A 24,951-nucleotide genomic window follows, 5' to 3' on the forward strand; every position below is an offset into this window, starting at 1 on the left:
GCTGGTTATACCTTTGACTCTCCTTTAGTGGCAGATAGAGTACATGAAAATAAAAAAAGGAAAGATTCCTGGGATAAATATTCTAGTTATTGCTTAGTTGACTCATTGTGACATGCTTCCAACCTGGACATTAAACAAGACACTTTAGAATACACATCAAATCCTGATCCTCATGGCCTTAGGTTTTTTATTTAAAAGGAGAGTTAGGCTGAAGTAATTCTACAAAGTCAGTTCCAATTTGTAGTAGAATTTATTGGAAATGTGTTCAAGATAGTTTTTCCTTTAAAGGAGTAACCAAAGTGTTAGTTGATGAAGCACAAAGAACATAGAAAATGCATAGAAAGAACATTTCTCATTCTCTTTATTTGCTAAATACAGGCAAGCCCAAAGCAATGCAGTCTATTTAACATGCTAGTAACTTTTTTTTTTTTTTTTTTTGAGACAGAGCTTCTCTCTATCGCCCAGGCTGGAGTGCATGGTACTATCTCAGCTGCCTGCAACTTCTGCCTCCTGGGTTCAAGGGATGCTTGTGCCTCAGCCTCCCAAGTAGTTGATATTACTGGTGTGTGCCACCACACCCGACTAATTTTTGTATTTTTAGTAGAGACAGGGTTTCTCTTGTAGTTTTCTTTTTTATCTTTTGATAAGTATAGATGTTACCACAGGATATTTTCCCTTCCTCCTGCTAGCTAACTTATTTCTGAAGAGTTAGTTTGAATACTCATTGAAGTAAGGGTAAAATATGAAAACATTTTAGTCGTTGCCTTTGTTTTTTGATGGTTTTCAGATATCTAGTGGTCCATAAATGAATGGGTTAGAACCTCACACTAATGAGTAATGAGGTCTTCTCTGTGATTCTTCCATTTTTGGCAGAGTGTTAACTAAAGCAGCAGGGGATCCGAGAAACGGGGTGAGAAGGATGTATTTGGCGGAGAATGTCATAACTTAGCACCTCTCCAACTTTTCCACCCATATACCCTGATAGAAGACAAGTGAATTTAAGTTCCAAGAGACATGGGAGTATCCACTACAAGCACTAAATTTCTTTTGAAACCATATATTTAATCTTAAAAACCTAGGCCAGGTGCGGTGGCTCAGGTCTGTAATCCCAGCACTTTGGGAGGCAGAGGCAGGTGGATCACTTGAGGTCAGAAGTTTGAGACCAGCCTGGCCAATGTGGTGAAATCCTCTCTCTACTAAAAATACAAAAATTATCCAGGCATGGTGGTGGGCACCTGTAATCCCAGCTACTCAGGAGGCTGAGGCAGGAGAATCACTTGAACCCAGGAGGCGGAGGTTGCAGTGAACTGAGATGGTGCCACTGCACTCCAGCCTGGGTGACAGAGCAAGACTTCATCTTAAAAAAATTATGAAAAAAATTCATTCATATTTTGTAGTATACCCATGTCTATTCTTTATTAATGTATTAAAAATAATAAATTACTCAATGTTAAAATTTTGTCTCTTTAGGAAGCTGCACTACATTTATCCCAAGGATTCTCACGTTCTCTGCACACCTGCCTTCCCAGGGTTTGGGTACTCCAGCTGCAGGAGTGTGGTTCTGATCTGTCTCCTTTATCATAGGTATAATCCAGTTACCAAGAATGTGACTGTCAAGAGTGAAGGCGCTATTCAGGTCAACTTCACACTTGTTCGATCCTCAACAGATTCAAACAATGAATCAAAGAAAGGAAAAGGGGCTAGCACCAGCACCAGTGATGCCAGTGATCCAACTACTAAAGAGTTTGAAACTTTAATTAAAGACCTTTCAGCAGAGAATGGTTTGGAAAGCCTCGTGTTACGCTCCTCCTCAAATCTGGCTCTGGCTCTTTATCGATACCATTCCTACAAAGACTTATCAGAGTTTCTGAGAGGACTTGTAATGAACTATCCACATATTACAAATCTTACCAAGTAAGTGTCACTTTCTACTGTCTTTTTTTTTTTTTCAAGAGAGTAAAATCAGCATTAGCTGTGTTGAATAGTTGTTGTAATTTATATAGAAATATCTGGGAACAGAATGTACAGAGAGTTGGAGTTTACTTATTTTGCAACATGTATTTGCTTGGAGATTTTTTTTTTAAATTATACTTTAAGTTTTAGGGTACATGTGCACAACGTGCAGGTTTGTTACATATGTATACATGTGCCATGTTGGTGTGCTGCATCCATTAACTCATCATTTTCATTAGGTATATCTCCTAATGCTATCCCTCTCCCCTCCCCCCACCCCACAACAGGCCCCAGGGTGTGATGTTCCCCTTCCTGTGTCCAAGTGTTCTCATTGTTCAATTCCCACCTATGAGTGAGAACATGCAGTGTTTGGTTTTTTGTCCTTGCAATAGTTTGCTGAGAATGATGGTTTCCAGCTTCATCCATGTCCCTACAAAGGACATGAACTCATCATTTTTTATGGCTGCATAGTATTCCATGGTGTATATGTGCCACATTTTCTTAATCCAGTCTATCATTGATGGACATTTGGGTTGGTTCCAAGTCTTTGCTATTGTGAATAGTGCCGCAATAAACATACATGTGCATGTGTCTTTATAGTAGCATGATTTATAATCCTTTGGGTATATACCCAGTAATAGGATGGCTGGATCAAATGGTATTTCCAGTTCTAGATCCCTGGGGAATCGCCACACTGACTTCCACAATGGTTGAACTAGTTTACAGTCCCACCAACAGTGTAAAAGTGTTCCTAATTCTCCACATCCTCTCCAGCACCTGTTGTTTCCTGACTTTTTAATGATTGCCATTCTAACTGGTGTGAGATGGTATCTCACTGTGGTTTTGATTTGCATTTCTCTGATGGCCAGTGATGATGAGCATTTTTTTGTGTGTCTTTTGGCTGCATAAATATCTTCTTTTGAGAAGTGTCTGTTCATATCCTTCGCCCACTTTTTGATGGGGTTGTTTGTTTTTTTCTTGTAAATTTGTTTAAGTTCTTTGTAGATTCTGGATATTAGCCCTTTGTCAGATGAGTAGATTGCAAAAATTTTCTTCCATTCTGTAGGTTGCCTGTTCACTCTGATAGTAGTTTCTTTTGCTGTGTGGAAGCTCTTTAGTTTAATTAGATCCCATTTGTCAATTTTGGCTTTTGTTGCCATTGCTTTTGGTGTTTTAGACATAAAGTTCTTGCCCATGCCTATGTCCTGAATGGTTATCGCCTAGGTTTTCTTCTAGGGTTTTTATGGTTTTAGGTCTAACATGTAAGTCTTTAATCCATCTTGAATTAATTTTTGTATAAGGTGTAAGGAAGGGGTGCTTGGAGATCTTTTTAATAGTGTATCTTGGGAACTTTAAGGAGAATTACTTGTTAGATTAGAAGTAGATAGCCTATGCTTCCAGGAAATGTAAAATTGCTCTTCCTGATAATTATTTTGACTGATTGTAAAACCCTTTCCATCACTCAGCTACAGATCTATTAATATGTTCTGACTAAATATTGTTTAGTTTGTTTTATTTTGCTTGGGGCAAGGGAGGAATTTAGAACTGTAAGCTCACCTGTTAGGGATTATGTGTAACTTTTTTTTTTTAATTAGAAAATGAAGCCTAATTGCTGTCCTAATTCTAGTCTCTATTCACAGTCTCTTACTTGAAGCTTTAGGGACATGTGTGATCGTGGGTCCCAGGGAAAATATACAGTCTTGGCTTATGTAAAACTGATAGCTGAGATAGCCTTTACCTTCACTTTCTGGTGGTTGCTCTGCCTCACTTGCACTGACTGCTCCATTTTAGATTTTATTACAGTTACTCCAAAATTATTTCTATGATTTGTTGATTCCTATGGTTTGCCTGTTGTAGGTAAGGTCTTTACATTTTGCCTTGAGCATATAGTTCTCTGCTGCAAACCTCATGAACATTATTTAGCCTTTTACCTTTTTACTTTGTCTTTCCTCACTGTCCTTTTAATTTCATCAGAAAACTTAGTTCCTCAAATTCTGATTTATAATATTCATAGATGCAGAGTGATACTTACTTTCTTTGGCAATACCAATTACTTTTCTTCCTTAACTGATTCTTGAATATTTCTGGCTATTTCAGGTTTTAATATCATACAATCTTAGTGCCATAGAATTCATATACTTTTTTATTTTAAAATAAAACCAGGCTGGGCACAGTGGCTCACACCTGTAATCCCAGCACTTTGGGAGGCCCAGGTGGGAGGATCGCTTGAGGCCAGGAGCTCCAGTTTACGTTGAACTATGATCACACCACTGTACTCCAGCCTAGGTGACAGTAAGATCCTGTCTCTAAAACAAACAAAAATTGGGCATTATTTTGCTGTCTGTTTACTTAGTTGATTTAATTTTTTTAACCTCCTAATTCAAGACACACTTTTTAGTTAAATATTTTCTCAAAATATGCCACACATGCCAGTGGTGGGGCACAAGAGAGTTTTAGGTGGTACACCAAGAGGCACTAAGTACCATTGAATAGCATCATGAGAAAGCAATAAGGTTTCTGTTAATTTTTCTCAATTTAATATGATTATATTTTTTCTGTCCAATTCTTGTAAGTCTCCCTTTATGCTAAAGAAAGCAGACCTTAAGCTCAAAGCTCTTGGGCAAGCAGAGTATTTGACCATTGTTTAATTTTCATTGAATTATTATTTTTTTCCCCACTCACAAATTATTTTTACTGTGAAACTGGTGTTGCATTTGTAGTAAAATATAATGTGACTTATTTACAAATATTAATTTAGATTTAAAAAGGGAGGGCCAGGGTGGTGGCTCATGCTGTAATCCCAGCACTTTGGGAGGCTGAGGTGGGAGGATTGCTTGAGGCCAGAAGCGCTTGAAACCAGCCTCAGCAATATAGCAAGATCCTGTCTCTACAAAATTTTTTTAAAAAAATTAGCTAGGCATGGTGGTGCAAACCTGTAGTACTACTCCCTTAGGAGACTGAGGCCAGAGGATCACTTGAGCCCTGGAATTTGAGGCTGCAGTGAGCTATGATCAAGCCATTGCATTCCAGCTTGGGTGACATAGTGAGACCCTGTCTCTTAAAAATATAATGATAATAATATAAATAAATAAATAAGGGAGGTTATCTACGTGCATACATACTTAAATATTTCTGTAATAAAAATTTAATTTGTGAGTTAGTACAAAAGATATATATTAACTAAATAGTAGTGTAGATTAAAGAAGATAGGGCAAATATTGTGATGATTGTATGAGAATGACTGAATTTGGAAGGATGGTAAACTAAATCATAATCTTTCCTAAATCTGATAATATCATCTATTTGATAAATGTTCTTTGGTCAAGGAAAACTAATTTTCTTAAGGTTTTGTGATACAGTGATTCACTCTTTAAAGACTTTTTAAAACTTTTTGTGTTTTATTTTCATTTCTATTTTTAAAATCCATAAGTCAACATTAACATAGTGCTTGATTACTTGCTGATTTTTTTGTTTCTGGTTTTTGAAAGTTTGGGACAGAGCACTGAATATCGTCACATTTGGTCCCTTGAAATCTCCAATAAGCCCAATGTATCTGAGCCTGAAGAACCAAAGATTCGTTTTGTTGCTGGTATCCATGGAAATGCGCCAGTTGGAACTGAACTGCTTTTGGCTCTGGCAGAATTTCTCTGCCTGAACTACAAAAAGAACCCAGCTGTTACCCAAGTAAGAGAATAGCGGAGGTTGACATGCTTTAAAAGGAAAAAGCTCAATATTAATCAGGGCACCATTTTTATAATTTTTAATTTCTTGCTAGATTTTACAGAGTCACTTGTAGTACATTATGAACTTTACTCTTTAAAAATGAACCGTCTTTGTAGTATATACCCTTTGTTAATAGTGTCTTTCTATTATATTTCCTTGTATGTCTTAAGAGGCATGCAGGAAAGAATACTAAAAATTTACATTCAGTTTCCTACTCTGTCATTTAATAGCCACACTACCCTTCCAGTCTTTATTCTTTTTTTTTTTTTTTTTTTTGAGACAGTCCTGCTCTATCACCCAGGCTTGAGTGCAATGGCACGATCTCGGCTCACTGCAACCTCCACCTCTTGGGTTCAAGCAATTATCCCGCCTCAGCTTCCTGAGTAGCTGGGACTACAGATGCCCACCACCACGCCCGGCTAATTTTTTAGTGTTTTTGGTAGAGACGGGATTTTGCCATGTTGGCCACGCTGGTCTCGAACTCCTGACCTCAGGTAATCCACCTGCCTTGGCCTCCCAAAGTGCTGTGATTACAGGTGTGAGCCATGGCGCCTGGCCAGTTTTTTACATTCTGATTTGAGGGACTTCCATTCTGAATTACTTATAACTAGGACACTATATTGAAAAATCTAGTGAAAGCCTAGTTTTTCAGTATAGTTTTCTTTTTCATGTAATACATAAAAAATTATTGGACATCTTGGCTGCTAAGAGATTTTAGAAAAAGCAATATGGTGTTATCTACTTTAGCCATCTGTGACTACAGAAAAGAACTTTGGGGTGTGATGGCTCGTGCCTGTAATCACAACACTTCAGGGCGCTGAAGAGAGAGGACCACTTGAGGCCAGGCATTTGAAACCAGCCTGAGCAACAGAGTGATACCTTGTCTCTACAAAAATTTAAAAAATTAGCTGGGCATTGTGGTGCACACCTGTAATCCTAGCTACTTGGGAGGCTAAAGTAGGAGGATCACTTGAGCCTAGTAGGTCAAGACTGCAGTGAGCTGTGGTTGCACCACTGCATTCCAGCCTGGGTAACAGGCTGGAATCTCAAAAACAAACAAAACAAAACAAAATCAAACTTTGACCCAGCGGCTTGGGCATGTATGATTAAGCATCCTAGTTGTACGTTGCCTCAGAGAAGGGAAGGAAAGAGTGCATCCTTCTAAAACACTCACTAATTGGCACTGTCCATAGTGGACTTAGGAAAGGGAAAAAGAACTGATATTTATTGAATACGCATTATGCGCCGTGTAATATACCAGGTATTTTATATACATCATTATATCCTCAACCCTGTGATAATGAATATCTCCATTTTATAAATGTAGAAACTGAGGCAGTCCCACAGCTAGAAACTGGTAAAACTAGAATTTAAACCCAAGTATGTCTACTTTGAAGCCCAGTGCAGTTCTGCCTCCCCAAAACAAATTGGGAAATAATTGATGTCATGATTAGGATCAGAAGGGACCTGTGTAATGAGGTGACATGAACTTAAATCAGACTGACCAAAAATTATGTTATCTTCCTTTGTGGGACAGGTGCTCTGTGTTGCGAACTTACTCAACTCTGCCATTAGAGCACAAAAGCAGTCATATGTAAATGAATAGTCATGGTTATGTGTCAGTAAAACTTTATATACAATAGCAGACACCAACTGGATTTGGCCTGCAGTTAGTGGTTTCTCACCCCTGTTCTAAGTCACTGGAAGGTCTCTGGGAACATTAGCTGTACAGTAGTTTTTTGTTTATTTTTAATATATTTGAAGCAAAAGGAAATTTTATTTTTTATTTTTTCATTCATTTTAATTCTGCCTTTTAAATTAACTGTGTGTAGAATAAACAGACTTTCCATTTGAGGCATGAGAGGGTACCCATTGATTCTACATGCAGCTAGTAACTCGTTAATTTCTGTTTCTGCTTCAGTTGGTTGACAGGACTAGGATTGTGATTGTCCCTTCTCTAAATCCAGATGGGCGAGAGAGAGCTCAAGAGAAAGACTGTACTTCAAAAATAGGACAAACAAATGCTCTTGGCAAAGATTTGGATACAGACTTCACAAGTAAGACTAATGTTTAGGCTATTAAAGTACTTAGGAGATAATTTTCTTCCTGCTAGAAGATTGGTTGATCCTGTTTTGTCAATGAATAATGGAGTACTTTCTTGTCTGGGTTATGAATGTGAGGTATGAATGAATTCAGACATCCGGAAAAGTTTTTGAATTTTTCTCCATTATTATTTGCAAAAATAATTAAAGTTTTTCATAGAAATTCAATCCATTATATTGGGATGTTTCTTCACTAGTTGTGTAGAGATGTGTATTCTCTCTCCCCTCATATGTATGTGTATACACACACGACACACACGTATGTATATTGATTTGGAGAGCCCTGTTTCTTATTTACTTAAATGGGATCACCAACTGTATGCATTATTCTATAACCTTTTTCATTGAATATGTATCACTGACATCTTTCAATTTCAGTACTTATAGATCTCTAACATTCTTTAAACAGTGCTGCAGAGAACACCCAGCTTTCTGAAGCTCTAATTTTCTTCCAAAGATAACATATTTGTCCATTTTCACACTGCTGATAAAGGCATACCCAAGACTGGGAAGAAAAGGAGTTTTAATTTGACTTATAGCTCTACATGGCTGGGGAGGTTTCACAATCATGGTGCAGGATGAAAGCCACTTCTTACATGGTGGCAGCAAGAGAGTGTGAGAAGGAAGCAAAAGCAGATCTGATAAACCCATCAGATCTCGTAAGACGTATTCACTATCACAAGAATAATACGGGAAAGACCCACCCCCGTGATTCAGTTACCTCCCACCGGGTCCCTCCCACAACAAGTGGGAATTCTGGGAGATAAAATTCAAGTTGAGATTTGAGTGGGGACACAGCCAAACCATATCATTCTGCCACTGGCCCCTCCCAAATCTCATGTCCTCACATTTCAAAACCAATCATGCCTTCCCAACAGTCCCCCAAAGTCTTATTTCAGCATTAACTCAAAAGTCCACAGTCCAACATCTCATCTAAGACAGGTCCCTTCTGCCTCTGAGGCTGTAAAATCAAAAGCAAGTTAGTTACTTCCTAGATAAAATAGGGGTACAGGCATTGGGTAAATACAGCCATTCCAAATGGGAGAAATTGGCCAAAATGGAGGGGCTACAGGCCCCATGCGAGTTCAAAATCCAGCAGGGCAGTCAAATCTTAAAAGTTCAAAAATTTTCTCCTTTGACTCCATGTCTTGCATCTAGGTCATGCTGATGCAAGAAGTGGGTTCCCATGGTCTTGGGCAGCTCCACCCCTGTGGCTTTAAAGGGTACAGGCTCTCTCCCAGCTGCTTTCACCAGCTGGCATTGAGTGTCGGCAGCTTTTCCAGGGGCACGGTGCAAGCTGTCGGTGGACCTACCATTCTGGGGTCTGGAGGATGGTGGCCCTCTTCTCACAGCTCCACTAGGCGGTACCTCAGTAGGGACTCTGTGTGGGGGCTCTGATCCCACATTTCCCTTCCGCACTGCCCTAGCAGAGGTTCTCCATGAGGGGCCTGCCCCTGCAGCAAACTTTTGCCTGGACATCCAAGCTTTTCCATATATCTTCTGAAATCTAGGTGGAGGTTCCCAAACATCAATTCTTGACTTTTTTGCACCCGCATGCTCAATGCCACATGGAAGCTGCCAGGTCTTGGGGCTTCCACCCACTGAAGCAACAGCCCGAGCTGTACCTTGGCCCCTTTTAGTCACAGCTGGCGCAGCTGGGATGCAGGGCACCAAGTCCCTAGACTGCCCCCAGCACGGGGACCCTGGGCCCAGCCCACAAAACCAGTTTTTCCTCCTGGGCCTCCAGGCCTTTGATGGGAGGAGCTGCCAAGAAGGTCTCTGACATGGCCTGGAGACATTTTCCCCATGGTCTTGGGGATTAACATTAGGCTCCAGGCTACTTACGCAAATTTCTGCAGCTGGGTTGAATTTCTTCCCAGAAAATGGGTTTTTCTTTTCTATCGCATAGTCAGGCTGCAAATTTTCCAAACTTTTATGCTTTGCTTCCCTTATAAAACTGAACGCCTTTAACGGCACCCATGTCACCTCTTGAATGCTTTGCTGCTTAGAAATTTCTTCTGCCAGATACCCTAAATCATCTCTCTCAGATTCAAAGTTCCAAAAATCTCTAGGCCAGGGGCAAAATGCTGCCAGTCTCTTTGCTAAAACATAACAAGAATCATCTTTGCTCCAGTTCCCAACAAGTTCATTATCTCCATCTGAGACCACCTCAGCCTGGACCTTATTGGTCATATCACTATCAGCATTTTTGTCAAAGCCATTCAACAAGTCTCTAGGAAGTTCTACACTTTCCCACATTTTTCTGTCTTCTTCTGAGCCCTACGAACTGTTCCAGCCTCTGCCTGTTACCCAGCTCCAAAGTTGCTTCCACATTTTTGGATATCTTTTCAGCAACACCCGACTCTATTGGTACCAATTTACTATATTAGTCTGTTTTCACACTGCTAATAAAGACATACTCGAGACAGGGAAGAAAAGGAGATTTAATTGGACTTACAGTCCCACATGGCTAGGGAGGTTTCACAATCATAGCGGAGGATGAAAGGCACTTCTTACATGGCAGTGGCAAGAGAGAATGAGAAAGAAGTGAAAGTGGAATCCCCTGGTAAACCCATCAGATCTTGTGAGACTTATTCACTATCACAAGAATAGCATGGGAAAGACCCATCCCATGATTCAGTCACCTCCCACTGGGTACCTCCCACAACACGTGGGAATTCTGGGAGATACAATTCAAGTTGAGATTTGGGTGGGGATACAGCCAAACCATATCAGATAGGTTATTTATATATTCCCTAAATTATTTTGTAAAGCAGGATATGCTTATTCTTTTTGTTTTTTTCAATACGATTTTTCTTTAACTTGCTTAGAGTCATTAGTATATACACATCCTGAAGTACATAATAAAACTCAGACTAACCTACCTTCTGTAATGTATCTTTCTTGCTTGAGATAGTGGCTTATGGAGAAATAAAATATTTATCTACAAATTTTTAAGTTAGCATTTTGATTGTATTCAAGTAGAGAATATTTGCTTAGATACTCATACTAAGATTTAAAATTTGATATTTTATATTTGACTTTTCTCTTTTTTAGATAATGCCTCCCAACCTGAGACTAAAGCCATCATTGAAAATTTGATTCAAAAACAGGACTTTAGTCTTTCTGTTGCCTTAGATGGTGGTTCCGTGCTGGTCACATATCCTTATGACAAGCCAGTACAGACAGGTATGTAGAATGTCATTTCATATATATACTATTTAAGCTTAGGTAGCAAATCCCAATTAAGTAATGTCCCTTCCACATTTTTATAAATAGTGAGCATTTGAGCACACTGTGAGCAAATTACCAACCAAAGAAGATTGTACATACATCAGCAGTTCAGTTACTTGGAGAGCTCAGATCTAGTGGTAGCCCAGCTTTATTGAGTCTAGCTATCTTGTTCCATCTGTTCCATTTTGTCCACAAGCATTTACTGAGCAATTATTATGTCTGTAAATATTGAGAATATAAAAGTGAGTATGACACGGTTTCTGCCTCATGAAACTCCTATGTAACCAAATACTAACTGTACAGATTTGTCCTCCCCTGTTTTAAACTTTGACTAAGTGATTGCACCTTATGGTGAGTTAAATAGTTGGTAGTTTAATCTCTGTGGGGTCGCACTATATGGAGATAGTTTGGGTGGTTTTCAGTGCATCTTACAAAGAATATTGTTATTAGGCTACAGTTGTCCCAAAATGCAGTAAGACATACCAAAACAAGTTTGTATTTTAGTGTGACAGTCTGTTGTGAAAACTCACCATTAGAACCTTTTCATGTAAGGAGGATGTTTGTCTTTTTCGTGTGATTATCTTGGGCTAAATAAAACCTTTTAGGGTTAATTATAGTAACAGTATACTTAAGTGGAGTGCAAAATTTATTAGGAGAAAAAGATGACTTGTATCCATGAAGGTTAACTTGGGGGAAAAAAATCATTTGGATTTCTCCACTGACTTCTAAATTTTTCTTTCTATAGTGGAAAATAAAGAGACTCTGAAGCATTTGGCATCTCTTTATGCAAATAATCATCCATCCATGCACATGGGTCAGCCCAGTTGCCCAAATAAATCAGGTAGGTGTTTTCCATACCTTTTGTTATTGCTGTTGTTATTGTTGCTTTTGTGGGGAAAGGAGTTTCACCTTAAGGTCTTCTTGATTCCACATCTCTTAATGCTTTTATAGATGAGAATATTCCAGGAGGAGTAATGCGTGGAGCAGAATGGCATAGTCACCTGGGCAGCATGAAGGTATGCTTTCTAGAACATGGTTAGAATGGAATTATGGCCAGGCACGATGCCGTACATGTAAACCCAGTGCTTTGGGAGGCCAAGGCAGGTGGATTATCTGAGTTTGGGAGTTCAAGACCAGCCTGGCCAACATGGTGAAACCCCATTTCTACTAAAAATATAAAAATTAGCTGGGTGTGGTGGCAGACGCCTGTAATCCCAGCTACTTGGGAGGCTTGAGTCAGGAGAATCGCTTGAACCTGGGAGGCGGAGGTTGCAGTGAGTCGAGCCGAGATCACACTACTGCACTCCAGCCTGGGCAACAGAGCAAGATTCCATCAAAAAAGAAAAAAAAGAATGGAGTTTATGAATATCAGCCATCGAGTGCAAGAATAGGTGACTTTTCTGGTATTGTAAAGTGAATGGCATCTGCCTCATGGCTTTCTTGATATGTTTAGCCCTTAAATTAACCTGACAATACTTTTTTGGCCATTTTAACCATTTTTAATTGTACAGTTTAGTGACATTAATTAAATATTGTGCCCCAAAAACCATATCTATTTCCAAAACTTCATTTGCCCCAGACAGAAACTCTGTACCCACTAAGCAATAACTCCCTGTTGCCCTCTCCCATGGCTCCTGGAGCCCCTGTCTACTTTCTGTCTCTATGAATTTGCCTGTTCTAGGTATTTCATGTAAGTAGAATCATACGATATTTACCCTTTCACTTGGCAAAATGGTTTTAGGATTCATCCATTTTAGAGCATGTATCATTACTTCATTCATTTTTATGGCTGAATAATGTTCTATTTATGTTTATACCACATTTTGTTTGTTAATTCATGTGTTGATGGGCACTTGGATTTCTACTTTTTGGCTATTCCAAATGATGTTGCCATGAACATTGGTATTGCAGGTATCTGTTTGAACCCCATGCTGCCATGAACATTGGTATTACAAGTATCTGTCACTTCTTTGGGGTAGATACCTAGGAGTGGAATTGCCTGGTTATATTGTAATTCTATGTTTAACCTTTTGAGGAACCACCAAACTGTTTTCCACAGCAGCTGCACCATTTTACATTCCTTACCAGCAATGTTTGAGGTTTCCAATTTTCCCATATCCTCTCCTCACCAACACTTATTTTCCGTTTGTTTTTTTTTTTTAAACAGAGTCTCACTTTGTTGCTCAGGCTGGAGTGCTGTGGCTATGGCTCCTTCGCAGCTTATTGCAGCCTGAACCTCCCAGGCCCAAGTGATCCCCCCACCTCAGCCTCCTGAGTAGCCAAGACCACCCGCATGCACCACCATGCTGGACCAATTATTTTTAATTCTTTGTAGAGACAGAATTCCCTTTGTTGCCTAGGCTGGAATTCTTTATATGTTAATATAAAAGGCTGAGCGTGGTGGTGGCTCATGCCTATAATCCCAGCACTTTGGGAGGCTGAGGCGGGAGGATCACCTAAGGTCAGGAGTTTGAGACCAGCCTGGCCAACATGGTGAAACCTGTCTCTACTAAAAATACAAAAAAAATTAGCTGGGCATGGTGGCAGGCGCCTGTAATCCCAGCTACTTGCGAGGCTGAGGCAGGAGAATCGCTTAAACTGGGGAGGCGGAGGTTTCAGTGAGCCGAGATTACACCGTTGCACTCCAGCTGGGCAACAAACACAAAACTCTGTCTCAAAAAAACAAATAAACAAACAAACAAAAACCATTCTGGATGCTGTGTATTCTAGATGGGAAATTCTTATCAGATACATGATTTGCAAGTATTTTCTCCTATTCTTTAGGTTACCTTTTAAATTTCTTGATTATGTCCTTTGATACACGAGTTTTTAATTGTAATGAAATCCAATGTACCTGTTTTTGTTGTTGCTGCTTTTGCAGTTGTTATCCTAGCTAAGGATCTGTTGCTAAATCCAAGGTCATGAAGATGCCCCGCCCTGCCCCGCCCCTCCCCACCCCACCCCACCCCACCCCATGTTTTCTTTCCTTTTCTTTTTTTTTTTTGGAGAGCAGATGTGGGATAAGTGGGAGGGGTGGGGTACATGGGGTGGGGTACATGGCCCCACCCCTTCCCCACCTCCCTGCTCCCTGCGGCCTATGCTTGTGTTTTCTTTGAAGAGTTTTATGGGCTGGGCACGGTGGCTCAGGCCTGTAATCTGAGCACTTTGGGAGGCCAAGGTGGGTGGATCATTTGATGTCAGGAGTTCAAGACCAGCCTGGCTAACATGTTGAAACCCCATATACTAAAAATACAAACATTAGCCATGCTGTAGTGCTGCACGCCTGTAATCCCAGCTGCTCGGGAGGCTGTGGCAGGAGAATTGCTTGAGCCTGGGTTGGGGAGATTGCAAAGAGCCAAGATCTCGCCACTGCACTCGAGTCTGGGCGACAGAGTAAGACCCTGTCTCAAAAAAAGAATTTTATGGATCAAGCTGTCATACTTCAGTCATTGATGCAGTTTATTTTTTATGGTATGAAGTAGGAGTTCAACTTCGTTTGTTTGTATGTAGAAATTCAGTTGTGTCAGCACTGTTTGTTGAAAGACTATTCTTTCCTCACGGAATGGTTTTGGTATCCTTCCCAAAAATGAGTTTACCATAGATGTGTGGATTTATTTCTGGACTCTCAATTCTATTCCATTGGTCTGTATGTTTGCCTTTATGCCAGTATCACTGTTTTTTTTTTTTTTTTTTTTTTTTGGTTGTTGTTTTCCTTTATTTATTTATTTATTATTTATTTTTATTTATTTATTTTTTATTTTTTATTTTTTTATTATACTTTAAGTTCTAGGGTACATGTGCACAATGTGCAGGTTTGTTACATATGTATACATGTGCCATGTTGGTGTGCTGCACCCATCAACTCGTCATTTAACATTAGGTATATCTCCCAATGCTATCCCTCCCCGCTACCCCCACACCACAACAGGACCTGGTGTGTGATGTTTCCTTTCCTGTGTCCATGTGTTCTCATTGTTCAATTCCCACCTATGAGTGAGAACATGCAGTGTTTGGTTTTTTGTCCTTGCGATAGTTTGCTCAGAATGATGGTTTCCAGCTTCATCAGTATCACTGTTTTGATTAATGTAGGTTTGTTGTAGTAAATTGTGAAATTGGAACGTGTGAGTCTTTCAACTTTATTGTTCTTAAAGATTGTTTTGGCTATTCAGGGCCCCTTGTCATTCCATTTGAATTTGAGCTTTGGCTTTTCTTTTTCTGAGAAAAAGGGTGTTGGAATTTTGTTAGAGTTTGTGTTAAAACCGTATATCACTTTGTGTAGTATTGACATCTCTACAATATTGTCCTCCTATCCATTATTTAGGTCTTCTTTAATTTCTGACAGCATTTTAATTCATTGTCCATCCACTTCAAATTAGGCAGGAGTTGTTAGCAGATGGGTAGTTGGCTGATCATTTTATTCACATGTGCAACCAGAAAATTGACTTCATTCCCATTTCTGCCTGTCTTCCCTCCTTTATTTACTAAGAACTTACTACTGGGAGGCACTTTGCTATATTAGTGATAAATAAAATATATTGCCTGGCCTATTGTATGAATTAACTGTGTTACATAATTAATTGATTTGATCTAGAAGAGAGCAACTCTCAACAGGCCGTGAGAAATTAAAGACACAAAAAATTATATCTAGTCAGAGATACAGCCTTTTCTCTGTAGAGGAGATGGCATTTGGGCTGCAGAGATGGTGAAGCAGAACATTCCAGAAAGAGGAAGCAGTACATAGCAGAAGTCTAATTTAGTTAGAATATGGGGTGTAATGTAGAGCCACAGAAGTCTAAGAATGGAAAGAGTGCTTGTTGCTTTGAATGCTTTTTTAAAATAAGAATGGGAAACTATGAGGTTTTGAGCAGGGGTAACAATATTGACATGATCTGAGCTATGCTATGGGAAAACTAATCTCTAAATAATCAGTTAAGATAGTTTGGAGGAAGGAGAGACTGGTACAGGGAGACTGGTTTGGAATTGTCTAGATAAAAAGTAATGAGGGCCTAGGTTATGCTAGTGGCAACGAGAGTAGAGTCAAAGGATGACATTTTAGAGATTCTATAGAGGTAGAATTGACAAGATTCAGCAAATTATGGATGATAGTGAGATAGAGAAGTCAAATACAAGAGGTTTCATTGCTATGTGAGAAAATGAGTTAATACCATTAACTGAGTTAGGAAAAAGAAGAGATTTTGGGAAAAGGTGGTAAGTTGGGTTTTTGAACCTGTCTGCACAGGCAGTTCCTATACCTTGATAATATCAATGCCGTATTGCAGGGAGTGGATATTGTCACCAGCAGGGATCCAGGTTGAGGGTATGAGAGGGCTAATGATCATTATCTCCATAGCTTCAAGAACAACTGTGACGTTTCTGGGTTTTGAGGGAAGCTGACCTTCTTCTGCATGTACTCATTCATTCATTTCTTCAGCAAACCCAAATAAACCCCATCTACCTGGCACTACCAGGCACTGTGGGAAGCACTGAAGATAGGAAAGTGAATTCGACATAGCCCCTGTCCTCAAGGGCTCTCATAGAGTTTGTGATTGATTATAATACAGAGAAGTTTATTTATATTTGTCATAAAATGCTTTACATCTTCTTTGTTTACATCAGCTACGTTTTCTTTTCATTTACTCCATTTGTTGTATTACAAAGCCTCATTCTTTCTTTTACTTATTAATTTTCCCACATTTGATTTTGAACTTTATATTCTAGGATTATAGTGTCACCTATGGCCATTGTCCGGAAATCACAGTATACACAAGCTGCTGTTACTTTCCTAGTGCTGCACAACTCCCTTCCTTGTGGGCAGACAATAAGAGATCTCTTCTTAGTATGTTAGTGGAGGTGAGTCTTTTCCTTTTAACTAGAGGCAAACTCCCAGGAATATGTTCAGTGAAAAACTTTATCAAAACATTGTCTTTTACCAAAAATGTATATTATTTATTTTAAATTTATATAGAAAGAAGAGTTTTGGTCATTTTATGTTTCCTAAATAGATGCCATTTATTCACATCTCTGGAATCTGCTATAATTTAGGTAATTTGACCTTGCAAGATGCTGCAAGTTCTTTAATTTGAATATCACAGTTACTGGAGTCAGTATACCATGGTGGGAAGGAAATCACTCAAGGCATTAGAAGATTGGGTTCTAATGCTTTAGGCTATGACAATATCAGAGTTCTCTTTTATGTCCAGCTCTGTGACTCTGAACATTGAATGAATAGCAAACAAGGTCAGAGTCAGTAGGGAGGAAAGAGAAGCAGGCCATACAGAGTTTGATACTTGTTTGTGTGTGGTTTTTGTTTTGTTTGTTTGGTTGGTTTTGGTCATGCCTCAAGCTAGTGCCTCTACAATGTCTGGCATTATGACAACATAAATTTATATTTTAAACATTTTTTCAGGTTCACAAGGGAGTTCATGGATTTGTTAAAGATAAGACTGGAAAGCCAATCTCTAAAGCAGTCATTGTACTTAATGAAGGAATAAAGGTACACCCAAAAGAGGGAGGTTATTTCCATGTACTCTTAGCACCAGGTGTCCATAACATCAATGCCATCGCTGATGGGTACCAGCAACAACATTCACAGGTAAGAAACTCAAATTAAGTAGCATCATGTAAATTTTTATTCTTAATAATACTTCTGTTTTATTTTGAAACTCTAGTTAGAAATCTTGAAGGGAATAAAGAAATTAAAAGTGTGACTGCCTCTTGATTATGATATCTTGTTATCCTTGTACCCCTTGCCAACAAAAGGGAAAATTTTCTAGCATTTTGTATACTTTAGATGGCAATGCATCATCTCCTTAGTTTGCTATATGGGCCCTAATAATATAGCAGGGATACAGTACACCTTAAGCAGAATTTGTCATGATTCTTACACTTTCTCCTTCTAGGTCTTTGTGCATCATGATGCAGCTAGTTCTGTGGTGATAGTCTTTGACACAGATAACCGGATATTTGGTTTGCCAAGGGAGCTTGTGGTAACTGTATCAGGTAAAGACATTTTGATTTTTAGTAGTAAAAGTTAAAAACAATCTTGACATTTCAATATGAGAGTGGATCACCTCCATAATCCTGAAACTAATCACTTGTCTTCTAATGTCTCCTTATCTAAATGTGATTTTCCTGGACCTCTGTTCTCACATATGTTCTCCTGGCTTGCCTTTCTCTGCCAAGACCAGCTCCATCAAGGAGACCCTAACCCAGCGGTGCTAGAGGAAGTAAAGACACACACAGAAATATAGAGGTGTGAAGTGGGAAATCAGGGGTCTCATAGCCTTCAGAGCTGAGAGCCTCCAACAGAGATTTACCCAGGTGTTTATTAACAGCAAGCCAGTCATTAGCATTGTTTCTATAGATATTAGATTAGCTAAAAGTATCCCTTATGGGAAATGAAGGGATGGGCCGAAATAAAGGGATGGGTTGGGCTAGTTATCTACAGCAGGAGCATGTCCTTAAGGCACAGATCGCTCATGCTATTGTTTGTGGTTTAAGAACACCTTTAAGCAGTTTTCCACCCTGGGCGGGCCAGGTGTTCCTTGCCCTCATTCCGGTAAACCCACAACCTTCTAGTGTGGACGTCATGGCCGTCATGAACATGTCACAGTGCTGCAGAGATTTTGTTTATGGCCAGTTTTGGGGCCAGTTTATGGCCAGATTTTGGGGGGCCTGTTCCCAACACTTCTCTTTCTTCAGGTCTATACTCAAACGTCACCTCCACGGAGAGGCTTTCCCTGATCACCCTAGCTACCCCTGTCACTATCTCTATCCTGCTTTTTTTCGTTATAGCACTTGTCACTAATATTATATTATATATTTGTTCATTTATTTGTCTATATTCAATCTCTCCCACTAAAACATAAGTTCTGAGAGAGCGAGGAATCTACCTGCATCCTCCGAGCCTAGAACAATGGTTAGCACGCAGTGGGTCTTAATGAAGAGTTGTTGAATGAATGAATGATTTGCTTTATATTAAAGTCATAAGTTCCTAGGACTTTGACTTATATTAGTTCTGCTTTTTCAAGATCCAGGAAAGAGGAAATGTTTGTTTATGCTGGAACTAATTCACGTCATTGCTTGGATTACTGAAAGGTTAGGAAGAAAAAAAATGTGGTAAAATGAATACTCTGTTATCCTGTATCTATTTGATACAAACAGCCTTAGTTTATTTCTAAGTGCAACGTGGATGAGGCAGAATAACCAAGTTTTATCACAGGGTTCCTGTGGGAGAGACCCTTAGTTGAGAGAAAGTAGTATATTGGAAACATGGCCCAATCGTAGATCCTGTGTGGTGTGTTCAAAGAGTTCTTAGCTTGTCTCAGATAAAGTATAAATAACTTAGTGGTTAAAAACACAGGAGGTAGAATTCAGCCATGGTTTAAATCTGGCTCTGTCACCCATTAGCTATTGTGAACTTAGTTTTCATTATTTTTAGTTTCTAACACTTTTATTTTGATAACCTCATGTACAAATTTAAAATAAACAAGATTTGGATGAAATGAAGTTTACTGGAAAAGTGTAATAGAAGTCATAAAAAGCAGGTTGCAGAACAGTAGGCACAGTATAATTTCATTATAGTAAAAGAAAAAAATACATGTACATGCATATGCATAAAGAAAGATCTGAAGCCAGGCATGGTGGCTCACGCCTGTAATCCTAGCACTTTGGGAGGCCGAGGCAGGTGGATCACTTGAGGTCAGGAGTTCTAGACTAGCCTGGTAAACATGGCAAAACCCCATCTCTAGCAAAAATTTAAAAAAATTAGCCAGGTGTGGTGGCGTGCACCTGTGGTACTACTCGGGAGGCTGAAGTGGGAGGATTACACACACACACAAAAGATCTTATAATTAAAAATGATCTCTGGGCAATGGAAATGTAAATATAGGAGGTTTTTCGGTTTTGGCTTTTGTTAGTTTGCTTATCTGTATTTTTAAACTTTGTATATTGTACATATACTGCTTCTATTATAATAAAAGGTTGTTCTTAAGTGCATGAAATAGAAATAAAATAAATGAGGGATATATTATTAAAAGTTCCATTGTAAGCGGCTACTTATTAATATCCTTAAAGTATAATATCACTCACGTGATGGTTTTTGTTTGTCAGGTGCTACTATGTCGGCATTGATCCTAACAGCTTGCATTATTTGGTGCATCTGCTCAATCAAGTCTAATAGACACAAGGATGGCTTTCATCGGCTCAGGCAGCATCATGATGAGTATGAAGATGAAATTCGCATGATGTCTACCGGCTCCAAGAAGTCCCTCCTAAGCCATGAGTTCCAGGATGAAACAGACACTGAAGAGGAAACATTATATTCTAGCAAACATTGAAAAACACATTTTGCATATCTCCCAGCATAAGTACCAAGCAAAATTACAGTTCCTCTTGGGAGAACACTGCATTAAGAAGAGAGACTCTCTTGCTTCTTCAAAGAGCTTTGGGAAGTTAAATTGCTAAATTTGTGTTCTCTGTGAATTTCACTGGCAGTTTTGAACTTCCCTTCCTTAAAGTACTCTTAACCTTTAAAAAAAAAATCTGATTTCTATTTATGCAGCAGAGATGGGACAGCCACTTTTTCTTTTTAATTTAAGATGAGCTATTTGGAGTTTATGTAATAATGGCATAAAGCCAACTAGAGGATGTTGTATTTTGCACATCAGGTGTTTACTAGTGGCTTTAGTATTTTTCTTTGTTTTAAATGGCCAAAAGAATCCAGAAACATTAAGGCAGGGACAGCAGTCAGAATCGACATAAAGCTTTAAAAACTCAAGGTTTTTTCAACCTACTGAGGAGTACTTTTCTCTAGTTGTTAAATAGCTGGAGTTTCTCTTATTCAGGTTTAATGGAGGTTGAACTGATTTTTAAACACATATAACAGTAGGAAATGAATAAATGGGCTTCTGCATTTGGCTTTCTACCTGTTCCAAGGCTAGATCGGAACTGGTAGACTACGCTGTAAGCAGGATTTCACTACCTCTGTTAAGGTTTAGCAAACTTCTAAATAGCCCATTTTAAGGGAGAACTTACTAACTTTGTTGTGAAAGGTCTAAATGCCCACTTGAATGAAGCTGAGAGAGAGATCTAGCAAAAGCTAAAACTCATGTTGCCTATCTTTGAACTTGGTAAAAACCCACAGGTGCTGCTGCTTATATCTGTGAATCACTAGCTTATTCTAGGAATGCCTGATTCTTTAATATTGCCTAAATTGAAACCTTTTTCTATGTTGCACACATGGTTTTCAGATGACCCAGCCATCTACAAGATCTGAATTCTACTGAAAATATCTAGAAATGTGGAAGAGACCTACTTGCACATTCTTAACCTGTATTTGAACACAAAATATATATATTTATGCTCTAGCCCAAGCCTATACCCTGTAATAGCATACTATTATTGAAATCAGTTGGCCAGTCTTGTTCACATAGGGCTCTGGGAGTGATTTGGTTCTTTGTCCTAATGTTTCATTTGACAGTCTCTTTTTGATCAACCAATTTTGCTAAAAGTTCAGTCGAAAGCTTTTAAGTATCTTCCTCCCTTGAAAAAAAATGTAAACTATGACTGCTGAGTGATAAAACACTGTGGTGTGAAAGTGTCATCTTCACTGCCAATCAGGCAAAGACCTGAAAGATTTGCATTTTATTGTGTCTGTCTTATCATGCAATGGAAATGATGCTTTTTATAAGTATGCATCTTACCAATGATCTAACGGTTTAATACCTTTGAATGTTTTAATGACCAAGTTGCTGCTGAACTTATACTAAATCAGGGGATCAAAAAACTTGCTCTCATCTTCTCAAATTGTATTCTATATCCATTAATGTATCAGTTATCCCAAAGCCTTCAGGTGGAGTGGTTTACCACCTACCTAGGTCGTTCAACCAGGTTTTGTGAGGAATGCATTCAAAGTGGCTTTATAAAAGAAGATTTTGTTTAGCGAGAATAATGAGGTCATGTCATTTGTTAATAAGTATCTGTGATAAATCCGTGGTTCAAGGTTAAGCCATTCTGGTATTCTGGTATTAGCAACTGTAAATTCTGCCACCTCATACATGGAACAGAGCTTGTGGGATGCTAATAGTTAGTGAAGTATATATGATTTAATTTCTTCTAATAATCTTTATGTTTTCTATAAGGATGGTGGTGTATTGCTCTTTTTCAGCTTTATTTTTAAGAGTACAGTCAGGAAACCAACAAGGGGCCTAAGAGTGGCTGCCCCTGCTTGGGACATTACAGCAAATGAAACAAAGTTAATGTGACAGGCTTTGCTTTGTTATCATTGGTCTTCACTAGAGGATACCTTTTACATTTACTTCTCTCTTGGATCAAATATGTCTTTAACTGTACATCTCAGTGGCTGGATGCCATGCCTTTTAAGCATGTGTAAAATTTTTAAAGAAACGAACATATACATAGTTATTTTAGTAATATTTCCTGAAAGAAAAACCAAATTCTGCTATAAATCTTGATCTTCAATGAACTTTTAAATAACGCATTTAGCTGGAAAACAAGACTTTCCCAGCTTGTGTTACCTAGAAGTGTGAATGTACAGGATACCTGACTACTAAGACTATATTCTCAGCCCTGCCCTGTCTTTTATTTGCGGATCTAATCTAATATTAGAACATATTAACCGCTTAAGGCATTGAAGCCATATGGGATGGGGAATGCATTTCTTCAGTGTTTCTCCGAGAGACTTTCCGTTTCCTTGGAGTTACGGAGGCAAGTAAGTATCATAGTATTAAGAAATTTGCCTAAATTTGAGTTGTGCCTTTCTTTACTCACAAGGCATGGGCTTTGTCCTGGTGATCAGTTTGTAAGCCTTCTTCCTTCCCAGCTCCTTAATAAAAGCAAAGTGATTGAGTAGGTAATGTTCAAAGTGTCTGCCTGTGTACATGTACTTGTATTGCTTATGTAGTTCAGTAAGATGTGCCCAAGTCATTTCAGAAAGAAAGACCCTTTGGTTTTGATGCATTTTGCTGAACACTTGGGTAGTGAGTGGGATCCTATCCAGTTGAGGAATGCTTGCAATGCTCATTGAAGGGATTTGCTTTGGGACTTTGTCATCTTCCAGAAAGGAAACATATTGTATATTTGGCCCAGTGTGATTGATTGCTTAATCTTTGGTAACTTTTACTTGAATGGGATTTGCTGAATTAATGACTATTGAATTTAAAACTAATTATGAGTTGACAAATAAATAAAAGGTAGTGTTTATGTCTGAGCTTATTGTGTTTGAGCTAACACCAGGTTACTCAGTAACCATGACCTGCTCCTTCATTTCCATTTATTCTCAACATTAAATAGTTTTATCTTGTTGTTGCCAGAAATGCACTTGTGCCAGGTATTGTCCCTGCTGTATGAAAAGCTTCTTGGCAATGAATTCTGTAATAGTGCCCTACATTATGGTTTTCTGGTGGAATTGTTTTAACAGTGACAACTCAGCATTTCCAATATATTTTTGCTTTATTGTTATTACCAAAAATTCCACTATGATTGATGTTCAGTGATTTTCTGTAGCAACTTTTTTGGTAACTCTTTGGGTTTCTGATTTGTTTTAGCTAAAATTTTGGGGGGATGATTTGGGTCTTTGATTAATGTCAACTGAACTTGGATTTCTAGTTCATGAAGAAATCTCTCTCAATACCCATTATCCTATTTTTAGCAATAATTTGTTAATGATGCCACTTGATTTTCAGAATATTGTCCTGGTTGATTTTGATTTGACAGAGTACATTATGAAATTTGCAAGTAGGTTACCATTTTCAGGCAGTTGGATATAAATTATGTAAATATGTATGATTATTATTTTTATAAATGGCATAACATGAGTGTACTAACTACCTTCTATGCTGGCCATGCTACAGATTTTCTGGAGGTATGACATAATAGTATTTTTGTATGCTCAGATTAAAAATCAGCTTTTCACCTCTCCAGTTTTTCCAAGTGATACTCCCAGTTCTAGAGCAATCTACAGCTGTTTATATGAGGTGCCCAACACCCATTCATCTCAAGTGCTTCAGTCTTTGGTTTATTTCATGCACTGTGCCTTCAAAATGAAATTTTTAAAAGGACTTTAAATGAAGTTGAATAGTAGTTTTTAAAAGTCAATGTGTAATTTATGTGAAATCTAACTGTAATGAGGTCCTTTCTGTTTTTTATATGTAAACAGATCTACTAATCCTGTATAAAAGTTATTTTACGATGTTTGTCTTTCTTTGTGTTTTGTCTCATAATCTTTTTTCAGATGCAATATGCCAGAAGAAGTTATAGGTCCAGTTTGAAAATTATTTAGTTTTTCTGCTTGTGCTAGTGGAAAAATAGTACCAGGATCAGAATACAGGGTATCACCTATGGGATGTTTCTGTATTTATGAATTGACTCAAAAGAAAGCTTTGTTTCTGAAATCACATTATATAGTAGCCACAGTTTTCTGTTTGTAGCTCAGCTAGATTGTTATATATGTTCAATCATTTCACAATAACAACACAAAACTGGTCATTGAAAGGTTTTTATGTACCCATTTTAAACTTGTTCGTTAAAAATTTGGTCCTTTTTCCAGGTGAGGCCCAGTTAGAATAATGTGTCCCGGCACTTTTAGGCACAGCAAGGATGAATTCAATATCCCGTTTTCACTTAGCAACAATGTGTTACTTCTACCCTAATAGGAATTGGGAAAGCAAAGTTATATGAGAAACAGACTCTGCTGATAAAGTACTCATAGTCCAGACCAGAGAAATAGAAATGGAAATAAGTTATATTTCAATAGTGATTGGTTCATCTAAAAGTCTCTGCTGTAAAGGAAATAAAGCATAGAGGTTTGAGCATGGACTTTGGAGTTGGACCAATCTGTGATTGATTCTTGGTTCTGCTACTTGCTTCCAATGTGACCTTGTACAAGCTTCTTGACATTCTCTGAGCCTCAGTTTCTCTA

The 24,951-nt window shown here is 38.5% G+C and overlaps 1 protein-coding gene across 1 annotated transcript in view; it reads left to right on the plus strand.

The window, feature by feature from the left end:
• The window catches only part of CPD (carboxypeptidase D), an 86,993-nt gene extending 62,771 nt beyond the window's left edge, over positions 1–24,222 (plus strand). The window contains exons 12-21 of the mRNA XM_024234874.3: positions 1,585–1,914; positions 5,442–5,637; positions 7,598–7,733; positions 10,836–10,967; positions 11,758–11,853; positions 11,964–12,028; positions 16,731–16,862; positions 17,419–17,604; positions 17,912–18,011; positions 20,124–24,222. Coding sequence (XP_024090642.1) covers positions 1,585–1,914; positions 5,442–5,637; positions 7,598–7,733; positions 10,836–10,967; positions 11,758–11,853; positions 11,964–12,028; positions 16,731–16,862; positions 17,419–17,604; positions 17,912–18,011; positions 20,124–20,350 — 1,600 coding nt within the window. The 3' untranslated portion in view covers positions 20,351–24,222. The remainder of the gene's footprint in view (positions 1–1,584; positions 1,915–5,441; positions 5,638–7,597; positions 7,734–10,835; positions 10,968–11,757; positions 11,854–11,963; positions 12,029–16,730; positions 16,863–17,418; positions 17,605–17,911; positions 18,012–20,123) is intronic.
• The last annotated feature ends 729 nt before the right edge of the window (positions 24,223–24,951 follow it).

The sequence above is a fragment of the Pongo abelii genome, chromosome 19, assembly GCF_028885655.2.
Source record: "Pongo abelii isolate AG06213 chromosome 19, NHGRI_mPonAbe1-v2.0_pri, whole genome shotgun sequence".
Classification (NCBI taxonomy): Eukaryota; Metazoa; Chordata; class Mammalia; order Primates; family Hominidae; genus Pongo; species Pongo abelii.